Source organism: Agelaius tricolor, unplaced genomic scaffold (assembly GCF_023055355.1).
Source record: "Agelaius tricolor isolate 1412-34295 unplaced genomic scaffold, bAgeTri1.0.p SCAF_18, whole genome shotgun sequence".
NCBI classification, from domain to species: Eukaryota; Metazoa; Chordata; class Aves; order Passeriformes; family Icteridae; genus Agelaius; species Agelaius tricolor.
In genome coordinates this window covers 2,518,110-2,536,524 of record NW_027269278.1, presented here as the reverse complement: position 1 = coordinate 2,536,524, position 18,415 = coordinate 2,518,110, and the positions used below count along the sequence as shown (strand labels likewise).

General features: G+C 61.0%; 1 protein-coding gene across 1 annotated transcript; it reads right to left on the bottom strand.

Moving 5' to 3' along the window:
* Positions 1-5,548: 5,548 nt before the first annotated feature.
* LOC139597567 (START domain-containing protein 10-like) lies at positions 5,549-17,825 on the bottom strand. Its single transcript, XM_071443012.1, has 6 exons — positions 11,920-17,825; positions 8,218-8,365; positions 8,025-8,128; positions 7,817-7,934; positions 7,098-7,150; positions 5,549-6,435 (listed from the first exon to the last, which is right to left on the bottom strand). The coding sequence occupies exons 1-6, from the start codon at positions 12,082-12,084 to the stop codon at positions 6,223-6,225; spliced, it is 801 nt and encodes a 266-aa protein (XP_071299113.1). The 5' UTR covers positions 12,085-17,825; the 3' UTR covers positions 5,549-6,222.
* Between the last annotated feature and the right edge of the window lie 590 nt (positions 17,826-18,415).

Here is an 18,415-nt window from a genome sequence, read left to right as displayed (position 1 = left end):
CAGCTCTGCCTCCTGGGCAGGGGCAGCTCCTGGGCTCAGGCCCTGCCCGTGGCTCTGGGGCCATGGCTGGGCCTGGAGCAGAGCCTGGGGCTGCCCTGAGCCCTGCACACAGGGACAGACTGGGGACACAGGGACAGACTGGGACAGACTGGGGACACAGGGACAGACTGGGACACAGGGATAGACTGGGACAGACTGGGGACACAGGGACAGACTGGGGACACAGGGACAGACTGGGACAGACTGGGGACACAGGGATAGACTGAGACACACAGGGACAGACTGGGGACACAGGGACACCCAGGGACAGCCAGGGCTGAGGCCCCTCTCTCTCCCTGGGGCTCCTCTCCAGGCTGAGCAGCCCCAGCTCCCTCAGCCTTTCCTGGGCACTGAGATGCTCCAGGCCCTTGCTCAGCTCCAGGAGCTCCTGTCCCTGCTGTGCTGAGGATCCAGAGCTGGACACAGCAGCCAGAGGTGTCCCCAGGGCTGGGCACAGGGGCAGAATCACCCCAGAGGTGTCCCCAGGGCTGGGCACAGGGGCAGGATCACCCCAGAGGTGTCCCCAGGGCTGGGCACAGGGGCAGGATCACCCCAGAGGTGTTCCCAGGGCTGGGCACAGGGACAGGGCTCTGCTGGCAGTGCTTTGGGGAGCCCTCAGAACCTGCTGCTGGGAGCAGTGCTCCTCCCTGCTGCCAGGAGGGCAGGGATGGGCAGCAGGACAGGGAAATGTTGTCTCTGGGATGTCCTCACCATGGCAGGTCACTGTCCTGGCAGGGTTGGTGTGCCCAAGGACAGGGTGTAGTTCCCACACCCTGATGGCTGCTTACAGGGCAGTTTGGTGCAGAAAACCTTCTCCACTGCTCCCTTCTCCTTCCCAGGCACTGAATTCCTGGGTTTGGGGCTCTGTTCCCTTGGCAGGAGGAGCTCCTGCTCAAGCACCTGGTGTCCAAGGGGGAGTGCTCCTTCCCAGACCCCACCCAGGACATCCCCCAGCCATGGGACCACCCCAGAGACCCAGAGCTGGCACAGGGAGGGGAGCAGGGCACAGCAGGGCACCAGGGCAGGGCACAGGGATGGGAGGTTTCCCGAGGGCTTCCTATCAGCCCATGTACTGCAGAGCAGGTTTCAAAGCCTCTGCTTGCTCCTAGTGTTTGCCAGCCTGCTGATGGGACACATTTACATTTACATTTATATTTATATTTATAGGTATATTTATATTCATATTTATATTTATATTTTGTTTTAGAATTATATTTATAGTTATATTTAAATTTATAGTAATATATTTATATTTATATATTTAGACAGCAGCATGCTTGAGCAGAGGCACAGAGCCCTGTCCTGCCATGGCCACAGAGCAGGAAGGTCGTGCCTGCTCCCAGGAGGAGGCAGATGGGCAGGATCAGAAAACCCCCCCGGGGCTGGACTGGGCTTTGAGAAGATGCTGGCAGGGAATGCAGGAAGCAAACATCAAAATGAAGGTTGGAACCTTCCAGCATGAAAGGATCCTTCCCTTCTCTGGGCAGTACCCAGGATGACAGTGTCCCTCAAGATTCCTGTGTCCAGGTGCCCATCCATCCCTCCATCCCTCCATCCATCCATCCATCCATCCATCCATCATCGATCCATCCATCCATCCATCCATCCATCCATCCATCCATCATCCATCCATCATCCATCCCTCCATCCATCATCCATCCATCCATCCATCACCCATCCATCCATCCATCCATCCATCCATCATCCATCCATCATCCATCCCTCCATCCATCCATCCATCCATCCATCATCCATCCATCCATCCATCCATCCATCCATCCATCCATCATCCATCCATCCCTCCATCCATCCATCCATCCATCCATCCATCCATCCATCCATTCCTCCATCAATCATCCATCCATCCATCCATCCATCATCCATCCCTCCATCCCTCCATCCCTCCATCCATCCATCCATCATCCATCCATCCATCCATCCATCCATCATCCATCCATCCCTCCATCCATCCCTCCATCCATCCATCATCCATCCATCCATCATCCATCCATCCCTCCATCCATCCCTCCATCCATCCCTCCATCCATCCATCCATCCATCCATCCATCCATCATCCATCCATCCATCCATCATCCATCATCCATCATCCATCCATCCATCCATCATCCATCCATCCATCCATCCATCATCCATCATCCATCATCCATCCATCCATCCATCATCCATCCATCATCCATCCATCCATCCATCCATCCCTCCATCCATCCATCCATCATCGATCCATCCATCCATCCATCCATCCATCCATCCATCCATCCATCATCCCTCCATCCCTCCATCCATCCATCCATCCATCCGTCATCCATCCATCCATCCATCATCCATCCATCCATCCATCCCTCCATCTATCCATCCCTCATCCATCCATCCATCATCCATCCATCCCTCCATCCATCCCTCCATCCATCCATCCATCCATCCATCCATCCATCCATCATCGATCCATCCATCCATCCATCCATCCATCCATCATCCCTCCATCCCTCCATCCATCCATCCATCCATCCATCCATCCCTCCATCTATCCATCCCTCATCCATCCATCCATCCATCCATCCATCCATCCATCCATCATCCATCCATCCATCATCCATCCATCCATCCATCCATCCATCCATCCATCCATCATCCATCCATCCATCCATCCATCATCCATCCATCCAACCGTCATCCATCCATCAACCATCCATCCATCATCCATCCATCCATCCATCCATCATCCATCCATCCATCCATCCATCATCCATCCATCATCCATCCATCCATCATCCATCCATCCATCATCCATCCATCCATCCATCCATCCATCATCCATCCATCCATCATCCATCCATCCATCCATCCATCCATACAGCCCTTCTTCCCTCCATCTCTCCATTCCCTTTCCTTTCCTTTCCTTTCCTTTCCTTTCCTTTCCTTTCCTTTCCTTTCCTTTCCTTTCCTTTCCTTTCCTTTCCTTTCCTTTCCTTTCCTTTCCTTTCCTTTCCTTTCCTTTCCTTTCCTTTCTCCTCTCCTCTCCTCTCCTCTCCTCTCCTCTCCTCTCCTCTCCTCTCTTCTCCTCTCCTCTCCTCTCCTCTCCTTCCATCCATCCCTCCATGGATCCCTCCCTCCCCAGCCATCAGTTTTTCTGCACCCGGGGCCAGATTTTGCTTCACCTTCAGCCCCAGCAGTTCACATGTGGGGTGATGGTGGGAGCATCTCTGGGGAGCAGGAAGGGTGAGGGACACTGAGGGCTCATCCCTAGAGAGGAAATACCACCCTGGACAGCTGGGAATGTGGGGTTGGGACTGACCCTGAGGGTCTGCAGGGCACAGCAGAGAGCTGAGCCCCTGGCAGGGATTGGGGAGGAGGAAACTGGAGTCTTGGAAATCTGCTGGACCTCTCCAGGCAAAAGCCCTGCTCAAGGCCAGTCCACGAGGCTGCTGGGGGGGCTCCTCACTGTCCTGGTCTGGGTGGTGGGGCCGAAAGCTGCCCAAGACCTATCCATGAGCTCAGGAGTCACAAATCACGGGATCCAGGGATGGAGTCACATCCTGCCCCAGCAGGGACACGTTTGACACGGTGTGTGGCCAGATGGGGCCCGTCGCACGCTGCCGCTGCCCCCGATCCATCAGGGCCGGCTGACATCACTGCCCCGGGCTAATCTCCCATCCAGCAGCAGCTTCCCGTTTCCTTTCCAACCTCTGCGCGCGGGCGGGCGGCTCCTCCGCGCTCGGAGCCGGGCAGGAAGAGCGCCCAGCTGGGCTCTCGTGCGGGCCCGCAGCCCCCGCGGGTCTGGCCCTCGTCCCACCGGGCCACCCGCTCCCCCAAAACCCCAGCGAAGGCCCCCGGGGGGCTCCGAGCCCCCCACACCCTGCCCGCCCCACGGGGATGCCGGTGGCCGGTCCCTTTCCTGTTTGTGCCACAGGAAACCTAGTAATCCTGGAGGGTTGAAGTAGGAGGAAGATTATGAGGGATGTTAAAATTAGGGCTCATTTGTGTCCTTTTTTGTCCAGAGGTGTTATTAGTTGTTTTGTAACTAGGTTAATAAACCATAGTTGGAGGGTTGAGGGTCGGTTAGTGATTCATTGGTTATCCAGGGATGGTAGCAGGAGGGCTGGGAATGCTATTGAGATGAGGATTAGTGGGATTCCTAGGAAGGATGGGCTGGAAAACTGCTCAAAGAAGCTTAAGTTCATGGTCAGGTTCAGGGGGTAGTGCTTGGAGCGATGGGTGGTTTGTTAGAGGGGGATTTATTGATACCAATGACAGAAGTCACCGTGCTGGGGCTGCTGACACCCCACGGTGCCCCCCGGACCCACCCTGGCTCGTTCTGGGGGCCAGGAGCTCTCTCAGAGCCCAGTGCTGGATGGTGACAGGGACACTCCCTGTGCCACATCCCGGCCTGAGGTGTCACCCAGCCCTGCACAGCTTTCCCTGGGGCTCCCCGCGCTCAGGCTGCAGCTCCTGACTCCCACTCAGGGCTGGCTAAAAATAACTCCCGGCAGAGCCCCAGCCTGGATCCTGCAGGGAAACATCCGGGAATGCCAGGGGACGAGGGATGAGGATCCTTCCTGCAGGAGAAGGGTCTGCACCCCAGCACCCCCCGGGCTCGGGGTGCCAGAGGGATCTGCCCCATTAGGGCAGCACCCAGGGGTGATTTTCTACAATTCCCAACTCTGCCAGGGCAGTTTTGGGGCAATTTGGGTCTGGTTTGTGTCTTTTAACAGGTAAAATAATCCCTGTGTGCTGCCAGAGGTGGGAGCAGCGTGGGGAGAGGGAGCCCTGTGAGCTGCACATCCCCTGCCTGTTTTCCACATTTTCCTTGCAGAGGTGGCCTCTGTGCAGCCAGCCCTGCTGCAAACCCCCGGATCCAGCTGTCCCAACAGCCAGCCAGACCCTGCTGTCCCCCTCCCAGCACTCTGTGTGTGTGTGATGTCCCCCGAGGCAGCAGGGACATTTGTGACATAACAGGGTGGCTAAAGAGGGACAGCAGGCATCCGTGCCTGAGATACTGGGGTGGAGAAAAGCTCCAGGAGTGGGGGAAGCACACACAGGACACCTCTGGAGTGGGACCAGCGTGTCAGGGGGCTCAGGGGGGTGAAGCTGGGTCAGAGGGACCCCCAAAGCTGCAGTGACACCCCCATTCGCTCTGACCTTGCACAGCTCAGGCTCAAACCCAGCTGGGGACAGAGCCCAGCAGCTGCCTCAGGTGTGGGGGCGAGGAGGGGGTGGAAAATCCCTCATTTGTCAGCGAATTCCCACGGCAGTGCCTGTCTGGACCAACTTCCCGCTGTCTGGTGGAAGCTGCCCCCTGCCCACGCACGCTCCCGTGGGGTGCAGAGCCCAGCATCCCTGTCCTGCCCTGCTGGAGCCACTTCTGTCCCTGCTGAGGGTCACGCCAGGGTGCTGGGGCTGTGTGGAGGGGCCCTCCTGTCCCACTCAGAGCTGGATCCTCTGGGTGGGCTCTGTGCCAGCCCCCTCCCCATGCTGTGCCAGCCCCGTGAGCTCTCACACACACCAACCCCTTTATTGTGCCAGGAACCACAGCAGCGGCAAACACTGGGAGAGTGGGGACACAGGAGGCCCAGGACCCCAGTGCCAGGACAAACCCCCCAAACCAGCAGGGGAAGGGGTCCTCCAGAGCCAGCTGGGCTGGAGCCAGCCTGCAGAGGTGAGCCTGGTGCTCAGCAGAGGGCCTGGGAGGGCTCCCTGAGATGGGGGGGTCACACTAAGCTTGGAGGGGCTGCAGTGGGTCCAGCCTGAGCTGGACCTCAGGCCAGACAGGGTCAATCCACACCTTGTGCTGCTGCAAAGCCTGGGCAGGACCCTCACAGACCCCCCACTTCTGGGCCTTTCAGGGTCTTAGAGAGGCAGAGCCGTATCCTGGTGCCAGCAAAGCTCCTGCCCAGCCTCTCTTGAACACCCACTGCCCGCTCTGTCTCCTGTGGGGACATCTCCATGGGCACAGGGGCCACCAGGGTGCCCATCCTGCCTCTTCCCAGCCCCTGTGGCTGCACAGATCCCACAGGACAGTTCCCCCTGCCTGGGTAGGGAGAGGGGTCAACGATGAAGGACTTGGAGAGCAGATGTGACTACGGGGAAGCAGGGAGAGCCCGAATTCCCAGCTGTGCCCCCTGGGTGCCAAGCCTGGGTGCTGAGGGGGTTCCCTGTGCTCAGGGCTCAGGCCTCGTGGTCGCTGGTGCTCAGGTGCTCCTCGGGCAGGCCGGTCTCGTCGATGTTCTCCAGGGAATCCGCGTGCTGCACGGACAGCTCGGCCAGGCTGACGCTGGGCAGCGTGTTCTGCTCGGGGTACACCCAGGGCTTGTAGCCGGGGTCGTGCCGGCGCTTCCACTCCGGGTACTTCAGCCCAGCCTTGTAGATCTTCTTCATGGCCTGAGGGCACAGCAGGGCTGGGGTTTGGGCTGCTCTGGGCTGTGGGCACAGCTCCCAGCACCCCATTGCAGGGTTTGGGGTGCTGGCAGGGGATTGGGGCCTGGCTGCCCCAGCAACGTGTCCAGTGCATGCTCTGTGTCACCCAGCACTCCTCCTGGCAGCTCTGCATCACTGAGGCCCCATCCTGTGAGCCCTGCATTGCTCAGCACCCATCCTGCAAGCTCTGGGTCATCCAGCACCCATCCTGAGAGCCTTGGATTACCCAGGACCCATCCTGCAGGTTCTGGGTCATCCAGCACCCATCCTGAGAGCCTTGGATTATCCAGGACTCATCCTCTGAGCCTTGGATTATCCAGGACTCATCCTCTGAGCCTTGGATTACCCAGGACCCATCCTGTGAGCTCTGGACCACCCAACACCCGTCCTGCAGGTTCTGGGTAACCACGACCTGCTCAGTGGGCTCTGGGTCTCCCAGCACCATTCCATGAGTTCTGGGTCTCCCAGGACCATTCCATGAGTTCTGGGTCTTCCAGCATCCCTCCTCAGAGCCCTGGGTCACCCAGCACCCACCCTGTGAGCCCTGGGCTCACCCACCCTGCCCTCACCCGGGGTAATTTGGGCAGCTCATCCCTGCTGCCCATGATTCCCATCCCCTTCCTTACCTTTGGTGCCACAAACTGGGACACGCGGTTCACCACCCACTTCGGCAGGGACCCTGCAAGAGCCCAAAGCTCTGTCACCAGAGAAGCAGGGCCAGCCCCAGGGGAGGTACCACGGGCCTGCAGCACCCCCAGGGCTGGCGTGGCACCCCTGCATCCTCAGGCTGTCCCCATTCCTGGGTGCCTGGGTGATGGAGAGCCATTTGGATATGCATAGGTAATGTAGTAATGGGAGGGCTTCAGAATGACTTTGTGGAACTAATTCTACTGTTGGATTTTGAAAAAGAGGTTATTCTATAAAAATAAATTGTATTACTTTTGAATTAATAGAAGATTGTGACTGTTGCAGATGCAGAACACCAGGCCAGAGTTACTCTTTTTCTAATTAATACCATGTCTTCCTACATGACCTCTGGCCTTGAGCCTACCTTCTGGAAAGAATTCTGCAGCATTAAAAGACATGCAATAAACCTGCATAGCAGAGACACACATATGGTGACACGCATATTTCTGTGAACACAGGATCCCAAAGCCTTTAGTCCATGATCCTACAAACCAAAATTTGAGTTCCACTGACTGGACAGTAGTTCTTATGGCTGGGAGCATCAGAGATTAGCAGACAGATGGAACCTTTTTAGGCTGGAGAAGGGAAGGGGGAAACCAAAAGTGGCATAATATAAAATCAGAGCCAGGGGGGTAAGCTCTGGGTGAGGGGCACTCACCTCGAGGGTCCACCTGGGTGAGGTAATAGAGGATGCAGGCACCATCCCCGTTGGCCTTGATCAGGTACCCGGTCTGCAGGGACACGGCCCTCACGAAATCCTTGCGGGGTGGGTATTTCTGTGGGGAGATTCCGGGTACCTCAGAGCCTGCCCAGCCCCACCTGTGCCCGCAGACAGCCCTGCCAGGCCTGGGGCAGCCGGGGCTCACCGGGTGCTTGACGCTGTAGTTGATGATCATGTAGTCATTGCCCAGGGGCAGCCAGGAGCGCAGCGTGACGAAATCCCGGTTCTTCAGGGGGCTGGGGCACTTCCCTGCGGGCAGATCCCGTTAGCCCCGGCCCCGTGGCCCCACACACACTCAGGGGGCTGGGGAGGGGGCCGGGGCTCTCAGGGGTGCTCACAGGAGTAGTATCCCACATCAGCATTGACGGTGAGGCGGCCGATGTCATAGGTCTCGATCATGTTGGAGTCCCACTTGCTGCGGTAGCGGGTGTCGTGCAGCACGTCATAGAGCGTCTCTGCAGGGACGTCCTTGCAGGAGATGCGCGTCTGCGGGGAGAGGGGCAGCACCAGCCCGGGCTGGGCCCACTCCGGGCTGTCCCCTGTCCCTGTGCCACCATGGAGGATGGCACCAGGGCTTCAGGCTGTCCCTGTGCCATGGAAGATGGCACCAGGACTTTGGGCTGTCCCCTGTCCCTGTGCCATGGAGGATGGCACCAGGGGTTTGGGCTGCCCTGTGTTCCTGTGCCATGGAGGATGGCACCAGGACTTCAGGCTGTCCTGTTTCCCCGTGCTATGGAGGATGGCACCATGATTTCGGGCTGTCCCATGTCCCTGTGCCACCATGGAGGATGGCACCAGCACTTCAGGCTGTCCTGTTCCCCCGTGCTATGGAGGATGGCACAAGGGCTTTCGGGCTGTCCCGTGTCCCTGTGCCATGGAGGATGGCACCAGGACTTTGTGTTGTCCCTGTGCCGTGGAGGATGGCACCAGCACTTCAGGCTGTCCCATTTCCCTGTGCCATGGAGGATGGCACGAGGGGTTTGGGCTGTCCCTGTGCCATGGAGGATACAGGACAGTCCCTGCTGCAGGACAGCCCCGGAGCCACTGTGGGGCTGGAATGACCCTCACACCAGTGATCCCGCTGGTCCAAGCTTTGGTGCCTGCCCCCTACCCTATTTGGCAGGGCAAACAAAGGGCTGCCCGTGTGCTTCATGATAGTTTTGGGAGTGGGGTCCGATCCCGGGGGGTTTCGGGCCCCCTCCCGGGGGGTTTCGGGCCCGCTCCCGGCGCTGTCGGGCCCGGCTGTAACCGGAGCTCCGGAGCTGCCCGGCCGCGCCAGCCGTGCATTATTGATGAAGGCGGCCGCCCTGCTCCTCCGAGTGCCGGCAGGAGGGAGATGTCATCTGCTCCTCGTTAGAGCCTTTGCATCTTTGATGAGGCGCCGTGTAAGCGGAGATGGCCCCGTGAGCGTGGCAGGTGCCATCAATCTCGGGCAAGCTTTCCCTGGTGGCCGGGGCTGGGTGGACTCGTGCCCAGGCCGGGCTCGGGGATGTGCTGCAGTGCCCAGGGCACGGGGAGGGTGGCAGCACCCAGCCCCCGCCTCCTGCTCTCCCTCCCTGGCTGCAGCGGGGTCTGGAGCTGCTGCTGCTGCAAGGAAATGGATTTTTCCAGCTGCAGGTGGAGCTCATGGGCCTGCAGGAGACTCCGGTTGTCACGGAGGGAGCGTCGCAGCCCCAAATGCCCCACTAAAGCCTGCCCACCACCCCCTGCGGGCTCGGATGAGCGGCCCTGCCAGGCACAGCAGCAGGGATGGGGAAAGCACAGAGCCCATCCACAGGGAATTCGAGTGGGAAAAAATCCACAGCTCCAGCTGCTCAGGGAATCTGAGGTAATTAACTCCCTCAGTTAATGGACAGACTGAGGCTCTCCTGACCCCAAGAGAGCTCTGCAGCTCAGGCTGCATCCACGTTTTGGAAGGTGCAGTGCCAACCCCTGCACCGTGCCCAGGCCCTCTCCAGGGCAGGGACACCCCCATGATTGCCCTGAACCAGGCTGGTGATGCTCCCTGACTGCCCAGGACCTGCCTGTTCTGGGGTCCCCTCCCTGCGGGGCTCAGTGGTGGCAGGGGGGACAGAGCTGCAGCCCCTCTGCCAGGCTGGGGACTCCAGGGGCTTCTGCCAGCCTGTCCTGGTCACTGTGAGCAGCATCCACATCTCCAGTCCAGATCTCACCACGGGAAGGCCTGGCCAAGGCTGGACCTGCCCACAGAGCCAGAGCTCTCCCTGCAGAGGCTGCTCAGGCAGGATTTGCCCTTGGCAGGTCCTTGCTGCTGCCACCACTGCCCTCGTCCTTCAGGACATGGCTCCCAGGAGCACGTTCTCCATGTCCTTCCCGGGGATGGAGGTGACAGTGCCCACAGTGCCACCCTGGAGCTTCCTTTTGGGGCAGGAATGTGATTTTTGCCTCTTCCCACGTGTCAGGGACCTGCTGCAGTCACCAGGACTTTTCACAGAGGTCCTGGCCTGACCCCTCAGCACTCCTTAATCCTGTGCATGCCCAGCTGGTTTAAATGCTCCCTGACCCAGGAGCAGAAGCTCTTCCCGGCTCACAGCAGCAGGGAAATGTGAATTGGAGCTGCAGCCCTGCCGAGAGTGCTGCTCCTGCTCCTCCCCCTGGCCCTGAGGGGTCTCTGTCCATGGCAGCCGTGTGTGCCCAGCTCCTCCTCGTGCCCCAGCTGCAGGACAGGCACTGCTGGCTGTCCTGTGCTCAGGAGCCTCTTCCAGGGCGTTGTTCCCTCCTCCTCACCTCCCCGAGGCTGTGGTGACACTGCTGGGTGAACTCTAACCTTAACCCTGATGCTCTCCAGCAGCTGGGCTGCCCTGCAGGTCAGATGTTCTGCCTCTCCTCTCCTCTCCTCGCAGGTCCCATCCCTGCCCAGGGGCTGGGATTCTTGGTGCCAGAAAAGCCAAAGCCTGGGATGCTCACCCTGGGCTCACCCTGTGCCCCCTGCAGCCACTCCTGGCATGCCCAGGGCTGCCTGGCAGTGCCACTGGGGCGGTGCAGACCAACCAAAAGGTACCTGAGGGATGGCTGAGCCTCCTGTCCCTCTGCAGCACCCCAGCTGTGGCCCCTGGCAAGTGACAAACCTCCCAGAACAGCACCTGGCCTTGCCACAGGATCCCAGCCCGTGGGGATGGGAGGGGACGGCAGAGCCGGGGAAGGGACACTGGGGACACGTCCCATGAGCCTGGGGGGGGCTCTGGCAGGGCCATGTCCACAATGTGACTGATCCTGGGGCCTTCCTGCCGGTGTGGGGAGCAGGGACAGCCCCATATGAGCAGCAGGATGCTGTGGGGAACATGACAGCCCCATATGAGCAGCAGGATGCTGTGGGGAGCATGACAGCCCCATATGAGCAGCAGGATGCTGTGGGGGACATGACAGCCCCATATGAGCAGCAGGATGCTGTGGGGAACAGGGACAGCCCCATATGAGCAGCAGGATGCTGTGGGGAGCAAGGACAGCCCCATATGAGCAGCAGGATGCTGTGGGGAGCAGGGGCAGCCCCATATGAGCAGCAGGATGCTGTGGGGAGCATGACAGCCCCATATGAGCAGCAGGATGCTGTGGGGAACATGACAGCCCCATATGAGCAGCAGGATGCTGTGGGGAGCAGGGACAGCCCCATATGAACTGCAGGATGCTGTGGGGAGAGGGGGCAGCCCCATATGAACTGCAGGATGCTGTGGGGAGCAGAGACAGCCCCATATGAACTGCAGGATGCTGTGGGGAGCAGGAACAGCCCCATATGAGCAGCAGGATGCTGTGGGGAGCAGGGATAGCCCCAGGTGAGCAGCAGGATGCTGTGGGGAGCAGGGACAGCCCCAGGTGAGCAGCAGCTGGGGGATCCCGGCGGGTGCAGCCCCGGGCCGGCAGCAGGAGCCCGAGGAGCAGCTGGGAAGCAGCTTCGGGGGTCTAACCCTGCCCAGCCCTGTAATTCGGGGCAGAAACACCCCCAGGCAGGCCGGGCTGGCACGGGGCAGCGCCCAGGGACCCTCGGAGCCGCCGGCACACGGCTGGGGCAGGGAATCTCCGCTTACCTTGATTTTCTGCACGGTGCAGCTCTCCTCCTGGCCCTGACTCCACACGGTCACGCCAGCCTTGTTGTAGCGGCAGTGCCAGCCCTCCAGGCTCTCGCACTGATCCCTGAAGGAGCTGAAGTCGGAGTCATCGGGGATATAAACCATCTCCCCTCCTCTGGACATGGGGCTGAGCTGCTGCCCCCGGGCGGGCGCGGGCACCGCCTCTGGGCAGCCTCTGCCTCCCCTGCCGGGACACCCAGCCCTGCCCTTGGGCTCTGCGCTCGCTGGGTGCCCGGGCAGCTCACATGGTCCTGCCAGTCCCAGCCCGTGCCCCTGCAGCGGCCCGGGCACCCCGGGCAGGCCGGGCAGAGCGCTGCGGGCAGCCCGCGGGGCTGGGAGGCTCCGTGGGGCTCGGAGGAGGCTCCGTGGGGCTCGGAGGAGGCTCCTTGGCTGCGGTCGCTCTCGCAGCTGCTGTCGGCAGCTCGGATGTCCTCCCGGGCCGCCTCAGCAGCATCACATTTCTCTGCGCTCCTCTATTATTCAGCAGGTAGCAGCGCGCAGGTGGCTCGGCTTTCAGGGCACGGCTGCCCCCGGCTCCCCGAGCCCCCCGGGCTGCCACCCCTGCTGTCCCCTCGCTGCTTCCTCGGCAATCTGAGTGCCTGACTTTGCAGCAGCGGCTGCCCGGAGGCATCAGCTGGATGTGGGCCAGGCAGGGGGCACGGCCCAGTGCACAGGGCTCCGGGCTCAGGATGGGTTATCAGCTTTTCCCTGCGGCTTGGGGGAAGGATTGGGGAGGGGAGGGGGCCCTCGCTGGGCTCCCAGCGTGCTGCACCCCCGGGGGTGTCCAGCCCCCTCCCACCAGCAGCACAGGAAAGGTCACCCAGGGCTCGGCCCAGCCTGCACGGATGGATGTGCCCACCTCGGTGCCACAGCTGTGCCACCTCCCCAGGGTGAAATATCGATTCTACTGCCCAGCCGGGGGCTGCAGTGAATGTCCCTTGTCCCTGGGCACCAGTCATGCCCTGCTGAGAGGGACTGGCTCTGCCCCCAGGGCACCTGCAGGGTGCTGGTAGAGCCCAGCCCAGCTCTCCCCCAGCTCTGGCCCTGCCAGCAGCATCTGCTGCTCCTTTCCCAGCCCCTCCATCTCTCCCTGGACTGGGAACCACCCTGAGCACAGAGCTTGGGCTTCCCTGGCACTGCACAGAGCACCCAGGCCCCAGACCACCACATCCTCCTCATGCTGTCCATTTGTCCATCCTCCTGTCCAGAGCCTTCTCCAGGACCTTTCACTGGGATCCTGCTCAGCCCCCAGGCCCCAGCCTGCCTGACACCTGGGGTTATCTTGCCCATCCTGTTGATGTCCACAAGGTTTCTCTTGACTGGAATTTTGGGGTTCTTGGAGCCCACCTGGAATGCAGCTGCACCACTCTCACATCCCTTCCCCCTGGATCAGCCTCACCTGCAAGGCCAGGCTGCAACTCCCTCCTCACCCAGCCCTGGGATGAGATTTGGGGACAGCCCCAGTGCTGACCCTGGGACAGCATCCCCGGGGCACTGAGAAATGGGGACAAACTCCAGGGAAGGAGAGCAGGGAGGAACCTGGGGAGCTGCAGCTGCTCCCAGAGGGCAGAGGCTGCCCCAGGCTGCCCCAGGCTGCCCCAGGCTGCCCCAGGCTTCCCCAGGCTGCCCTGCTGCTCCCCGGGCACCCAGGCTGTCCCTGGGGCTGTGCCACAGCCAGGGCAGGGCTGGCAGTGCCACGCTCCATTGAGGAGCTGCTGCAGTGGAGGGGAGGGGCAGATCCCGGCCTGGAAAGACCTTGGGGTGGCCTTGGGGCTGTGGAGCAGCTCTGGCCACACAGATTTATAGCCCAGAGCTGTCCAGCCCCGTGCTGCAGTGTGCTGTGAGTGACTGTCCCCAGGTACAGCCTGGAGGGGCTCCTGTGGGTGGGAGCCCAGCTGGGGCTCTGGAGCTGCCCAGGTGTCCATGGGGTGAGAGGAGGAGGGCACTGCAGTCCTGGGATGGAGGATCCCCAGTGGAGGAGCAGCACAGCACCACTGAGGTGGAACCAGCCCCGCTCTGCACCTCAGGGGTGTCAGCATTTTCTCTCCCTGGCTCTTCCAGCTGGAAACTTGAATGGAAAGCTCTTTCTTCCCTTCTGCAGCAGCCCCTGGGGAAAGCTGTACAGGTCACCCAGGAGCTGCTGCTCACCACCACATCCCCCTGCAAGCCTCCAGCTGGGCTGAGCTGGGCTCCCATGGCCCACCTGGAACACTCAGGGCTCCAACCAGCCCCTTCACCACCGTCTTTGGTTCTTGTGCAGCCAAGGTTTGGGTCTGGGGGTGCTCTGGGAGCTGCCCAAGGGAGGAGGAAGATCAGTGCAGCAAATGTGGAGCCTCATGTTGGTGTTGTCTCTGTCACATCTGGTTTAACTTCTCCTCATGGAGCTGCTGGGTGAGTCCAGAGAGGCCACGGGGCTGCTCCAGGGCTGGAGCCCCTCTGGAGCCAGGCTGGGAGAGCTGGGGGTGCTCACCTGGAGAGGAGAAGCTCCAGAGAGAGCTCAGAGCCCCTGGCAGGGCCTAAAGGGGCTCCAGGAGAGCTGGAGAGGGACTGGGGACAAGGGATGGAGGGACAGGACACAGGGAATGGCTCCCAGTGCCAGAGGGCAGGGATGGATGGGATATTGGGAATCAGGAATTGTTCCCTGGCAGGGTGGGCAGGCCCTGGCACAGGTGCCCAGAGCAGCTGGGGCTGCCCCTGGATCCCTGGCAGTGCCCAAGGCCAGGCTGGACATTGGGGCTGGGAGCACCTGGGACAGTGGGATCTGTGCCTGCCATGGCAGGGGTGGGATGAGAGGAGCTTTAGGATCCCTCCCAACCCAAACCATGCTGGGATTGTGAGGATTCTTTCATCTCAGAGGCAATTTTGTGACGTGCCCTTGAGGTCCAACAGTCCCATCAGTCCCATCTGGGCTGGAGCTCCACTCCCTGGGCTGAGCAGAGCTGCTGGGAGCAGCAGGGTCCTGCTCTGGGCCACGCTGTCCCTGGCAGGGGAGGACACAGGGACTGTCACACCAGCAGCTCCAGGGGTCCCCCCATGCCCTGAGCAGAGCCTGCTGGGGTCAGGGCATGTGGGGCCCTGCTTGGGGCACATGAGGAGCACCCAGCTCTGTCCTGTCTGCTCCCTCCCTCCTCCTGCTCCCCTTTTCACTCTCCAGGTCCATTTAAACCCTCCCAGTGTCTTTACAGACCCCAGAGCCGGGATGTGGGGTTTCCATGCTGGGAGTGGGGTTGCAGGGTGTTGCATGTGGGTGTTCACAGATCCATTAATGACTTGGATGCCTCAGCAGGATGAGCTCCCAGCCTCTCCAGAGCTGGAGAAGAACATCCAATCCCCTCTGCAGCAGCTGCTCCTGCTCCTCTGAGAATCACCTTTGAAAGCCTTTGCAAATTGGAATGAAAATGTTTTTCCTGCAGAAAACGGTTCTGCTTTGGCTTTATGTGAAGCACAGCCCTGACTCCTCTCAGATCCTTGTTCCTGCAGGGTTTATCCCCCAGGGAATGAACAAGAGAGCCAGGAGGAAAAGCAGAAGATGGGTTGAGAGTTTCTTGTCCCAGAGAAACCCAGCTGGAGCAGCCAGGAAGGGTCAGAGCTGCACCAGGAGATGGGGCTGGGAGGTGAGGATGGTCCCAGGAAGGTGCTGAATACCTGAGAGACATCAGGGTCCTTGAGGGACACAGACAGAGGCAGGGAAAGGGAGATCCTGACCCTGGAGTGGTGCAAGGCAGCAAACACTGGGGCTGCAGGGGGAGATCCCAAAGGGCCAGGCCTGCAGGTGCCCTGGAGCTGAGTGGTCTCAGAGCCCCAGGGCTGCAGGGGCCCCCACAGGGGCTCTGGAGAGATCCCAAAGCCTGGGGGCTGCAGAACCCCCAGGGGTCCCTGGGAGACTCCAGAGCCCCATGGCCAGCAGGGCCTTGGGGCTGCAGTGAGCCCAAGGACACAGGTGGGACCCCAAAGTTACAAGGACAAGATCCTAGAGAGACTCCAGAGCCCCAGTGGGACCCCAGAGCCCTGGTGAGCCCCAGATCTGCAGGGACCCTGGGTGTGGAGAGACCCCAGAGCCTCAGGGCTGCAGGGACCCCCGAGTGCCTTGGGGAGACTCCAGGGACCCCCAGACTCCTGAGGAGATCCCCAGACATCCGGAGAGACCCCAGAGCTGTGGGCTGCAGGGACCCCTGAGTGCCTGGAGAGACCCCAGAGCCCCTGTGAGACCCCAAAAGTCCAAGGTTACAGGACCCACCAGGTCCTGGGGAGACCCCAAAACCCAAGGTTATAGGATCCAGTAGGTCCTGGGGAGACCCCAAAACCCCAAAGTTACAGGATGCACTAGGTCCTGAGGAGACCCCAAACCCCAAAGTCACAGGACCCACTAGGTAGTGGGGAGACCCCAAAACCCCAAGGTTATAGGATCCAGTAGGTCCTGGGGACACCCCAAAACCCCAAGGTTACAGGAACCACTAAGTCCTGGGGAGACCCCAAAACCCCAAAGTCACAGGGCCCACCAGGTCCTGGGAACACCCCAAACCCCAAGGTCATTGCAGCCACCAGGTCCTGGGGAGACCCCAGAGAGCGCCCCCAGCCCTGGGACTGCAGCGCTCCCCACCCGGGTTAACCCCATAAAACCATCGGGCAGGGCCAGCCCGTGCCCTCGGGAGGCGCCTGTGTCGCACACGGTGCCACCCCCGGGCAGTGCCCCGTGCCCGGGCACCGGCTCCTGCAGTCTCCCGCTCGCCCACCGGGTGTCACGCGTGCTCCACGCACGGAGCGACACGGCCAGCGCCGGGAGCGGCCGGGAAAGGGACCCCGAGGAGCAGCGCGACACCGGCAGCGTCCCCCTGTCCCACTGTGATGTCAGCCCTCGGCTGAGAGGGGACTCTGTCCGGAAATGTCACCCTCAAACTGAGGATGGGGTGGAAATCGCTCGGAAATTTTCCTCCTCCTCCTCCTCCTCCTTATGCTGCCATTGCATCCCTGCTGCTCCTGGCAGCTCCCAGCAGCCCAGCCCCTCAACCTTGGGCATCCCGAGCTCCCCAGAGCAGGGACAGAGAGGGGACAGAGAGGGGAGAGAGCAGGGACAGAGCAGGGACAGAGTGGGGATAGAGCAGGGACAGAGCGGGGACAGAGCAGGGACAGAGAGGGGACAGAGAGGGGACAGAGCAGGGACAGAGTGGGGATAGAGCAGGGACAGAGCGGGGACGGAGCGGGGACAGAGCAGGGATAGAGAGGGGACAGAGCGGGGATAGAGTGAGGACAGAGAGGGGATAGAGCAGGGATAGAGTGGAGACAGAGCAGGGACAGCACGGACATCCTGTGCCCGGGACCCCCAGCTCTAACACGGAGCTTTTGTGGGCACTGGGGGAGTTTCTGGGCTCAGGCAAAGTCTCTGTGTGAGTGGGGTCACCCCCAGAGTCCCTGGAGCCGGGACCCTGCCCAGCCTGGGGTGCCCAGCCCAGCCCGGGGTGCCCAGCCCAGCCCGGGGTGCCCAGCCCTGGCAGGTCCCAGCGGGCAGAGCCGGGTGGCGCCGCTGGCACAGCACGGGGTGTGGCAGGAGCCAGGCACATTCCCGGGGCTGGCACTGCCCACACGGGCAGGGAAGGGTGGGTGGGGCTCTGCTGCTCATCCATGGGATGAGGTTTGGCCTCAGCTGTGCCCTCAGTGCATGGGGGGCTCCTGGGGGTCCCACAGCAGCTCTGCCCCACTGCAGGAGCCTCCGAAGGATGGTGGGACTCCATCCATTGGAGGACTGGGGTGAGGTGGCCTTCAAGGTCCCCTCCAACCCCAGCCATGCTGTGATCCATCTCCTGAGTCTCTCTGCCACTCCTTCATATCCTCCAACAGCTGCCACCTCCCCCTGTCCCTGTCCTGTGTCCCTGTGTCCCTCCTTTCCTGTCCCTCCCACCCCTCCTCTCCTTGTTTCAGCCGAATCCTCATCCTCAGGGCAGCTCAGGGGACAGCCAGGCTCATGTCCCCCCCCTTTCTTTGCCCTGGAGCCTTCCTCCCTGCCCACTCTGGGCTCCCCGAACTCCCTCCCTGCTCCCCACAGTTGTTATTCCCATGTTGGCAGGCAGGGATTTGGCACCCACAGCCCCACGGCTGCCAGGCCAAGCCTTATTTGCACAGAGCCCAGCCAGGCCTCAGGATGATTTAAAAGGACTGTGAAAAATGTAGTTATTTTTTCCCCTTTCAGCTGCAAGTCAATACTCAGGGAAGGATGTTTAATTATCTTTGTCACCCTCCTAAATCTCTTTATGAGAAGGTTTGGCTGCAAATCTCCACATCATTTCAAAGTTATTGGCTGGCGCAGCGCGCAGCCACACAGTAAATTAGCCGGGCGCAGCAGGCGTGGCTGCTCCCACCACTGCCAGGCTGCCCGTGCCTGCTGCCCTCCTCCCGGGGCTGGGTGGCAGCAGGGAAGCCCCTGGCAGCTCAGGACTCAGGCTGGTGTCCCCTCGGGTGT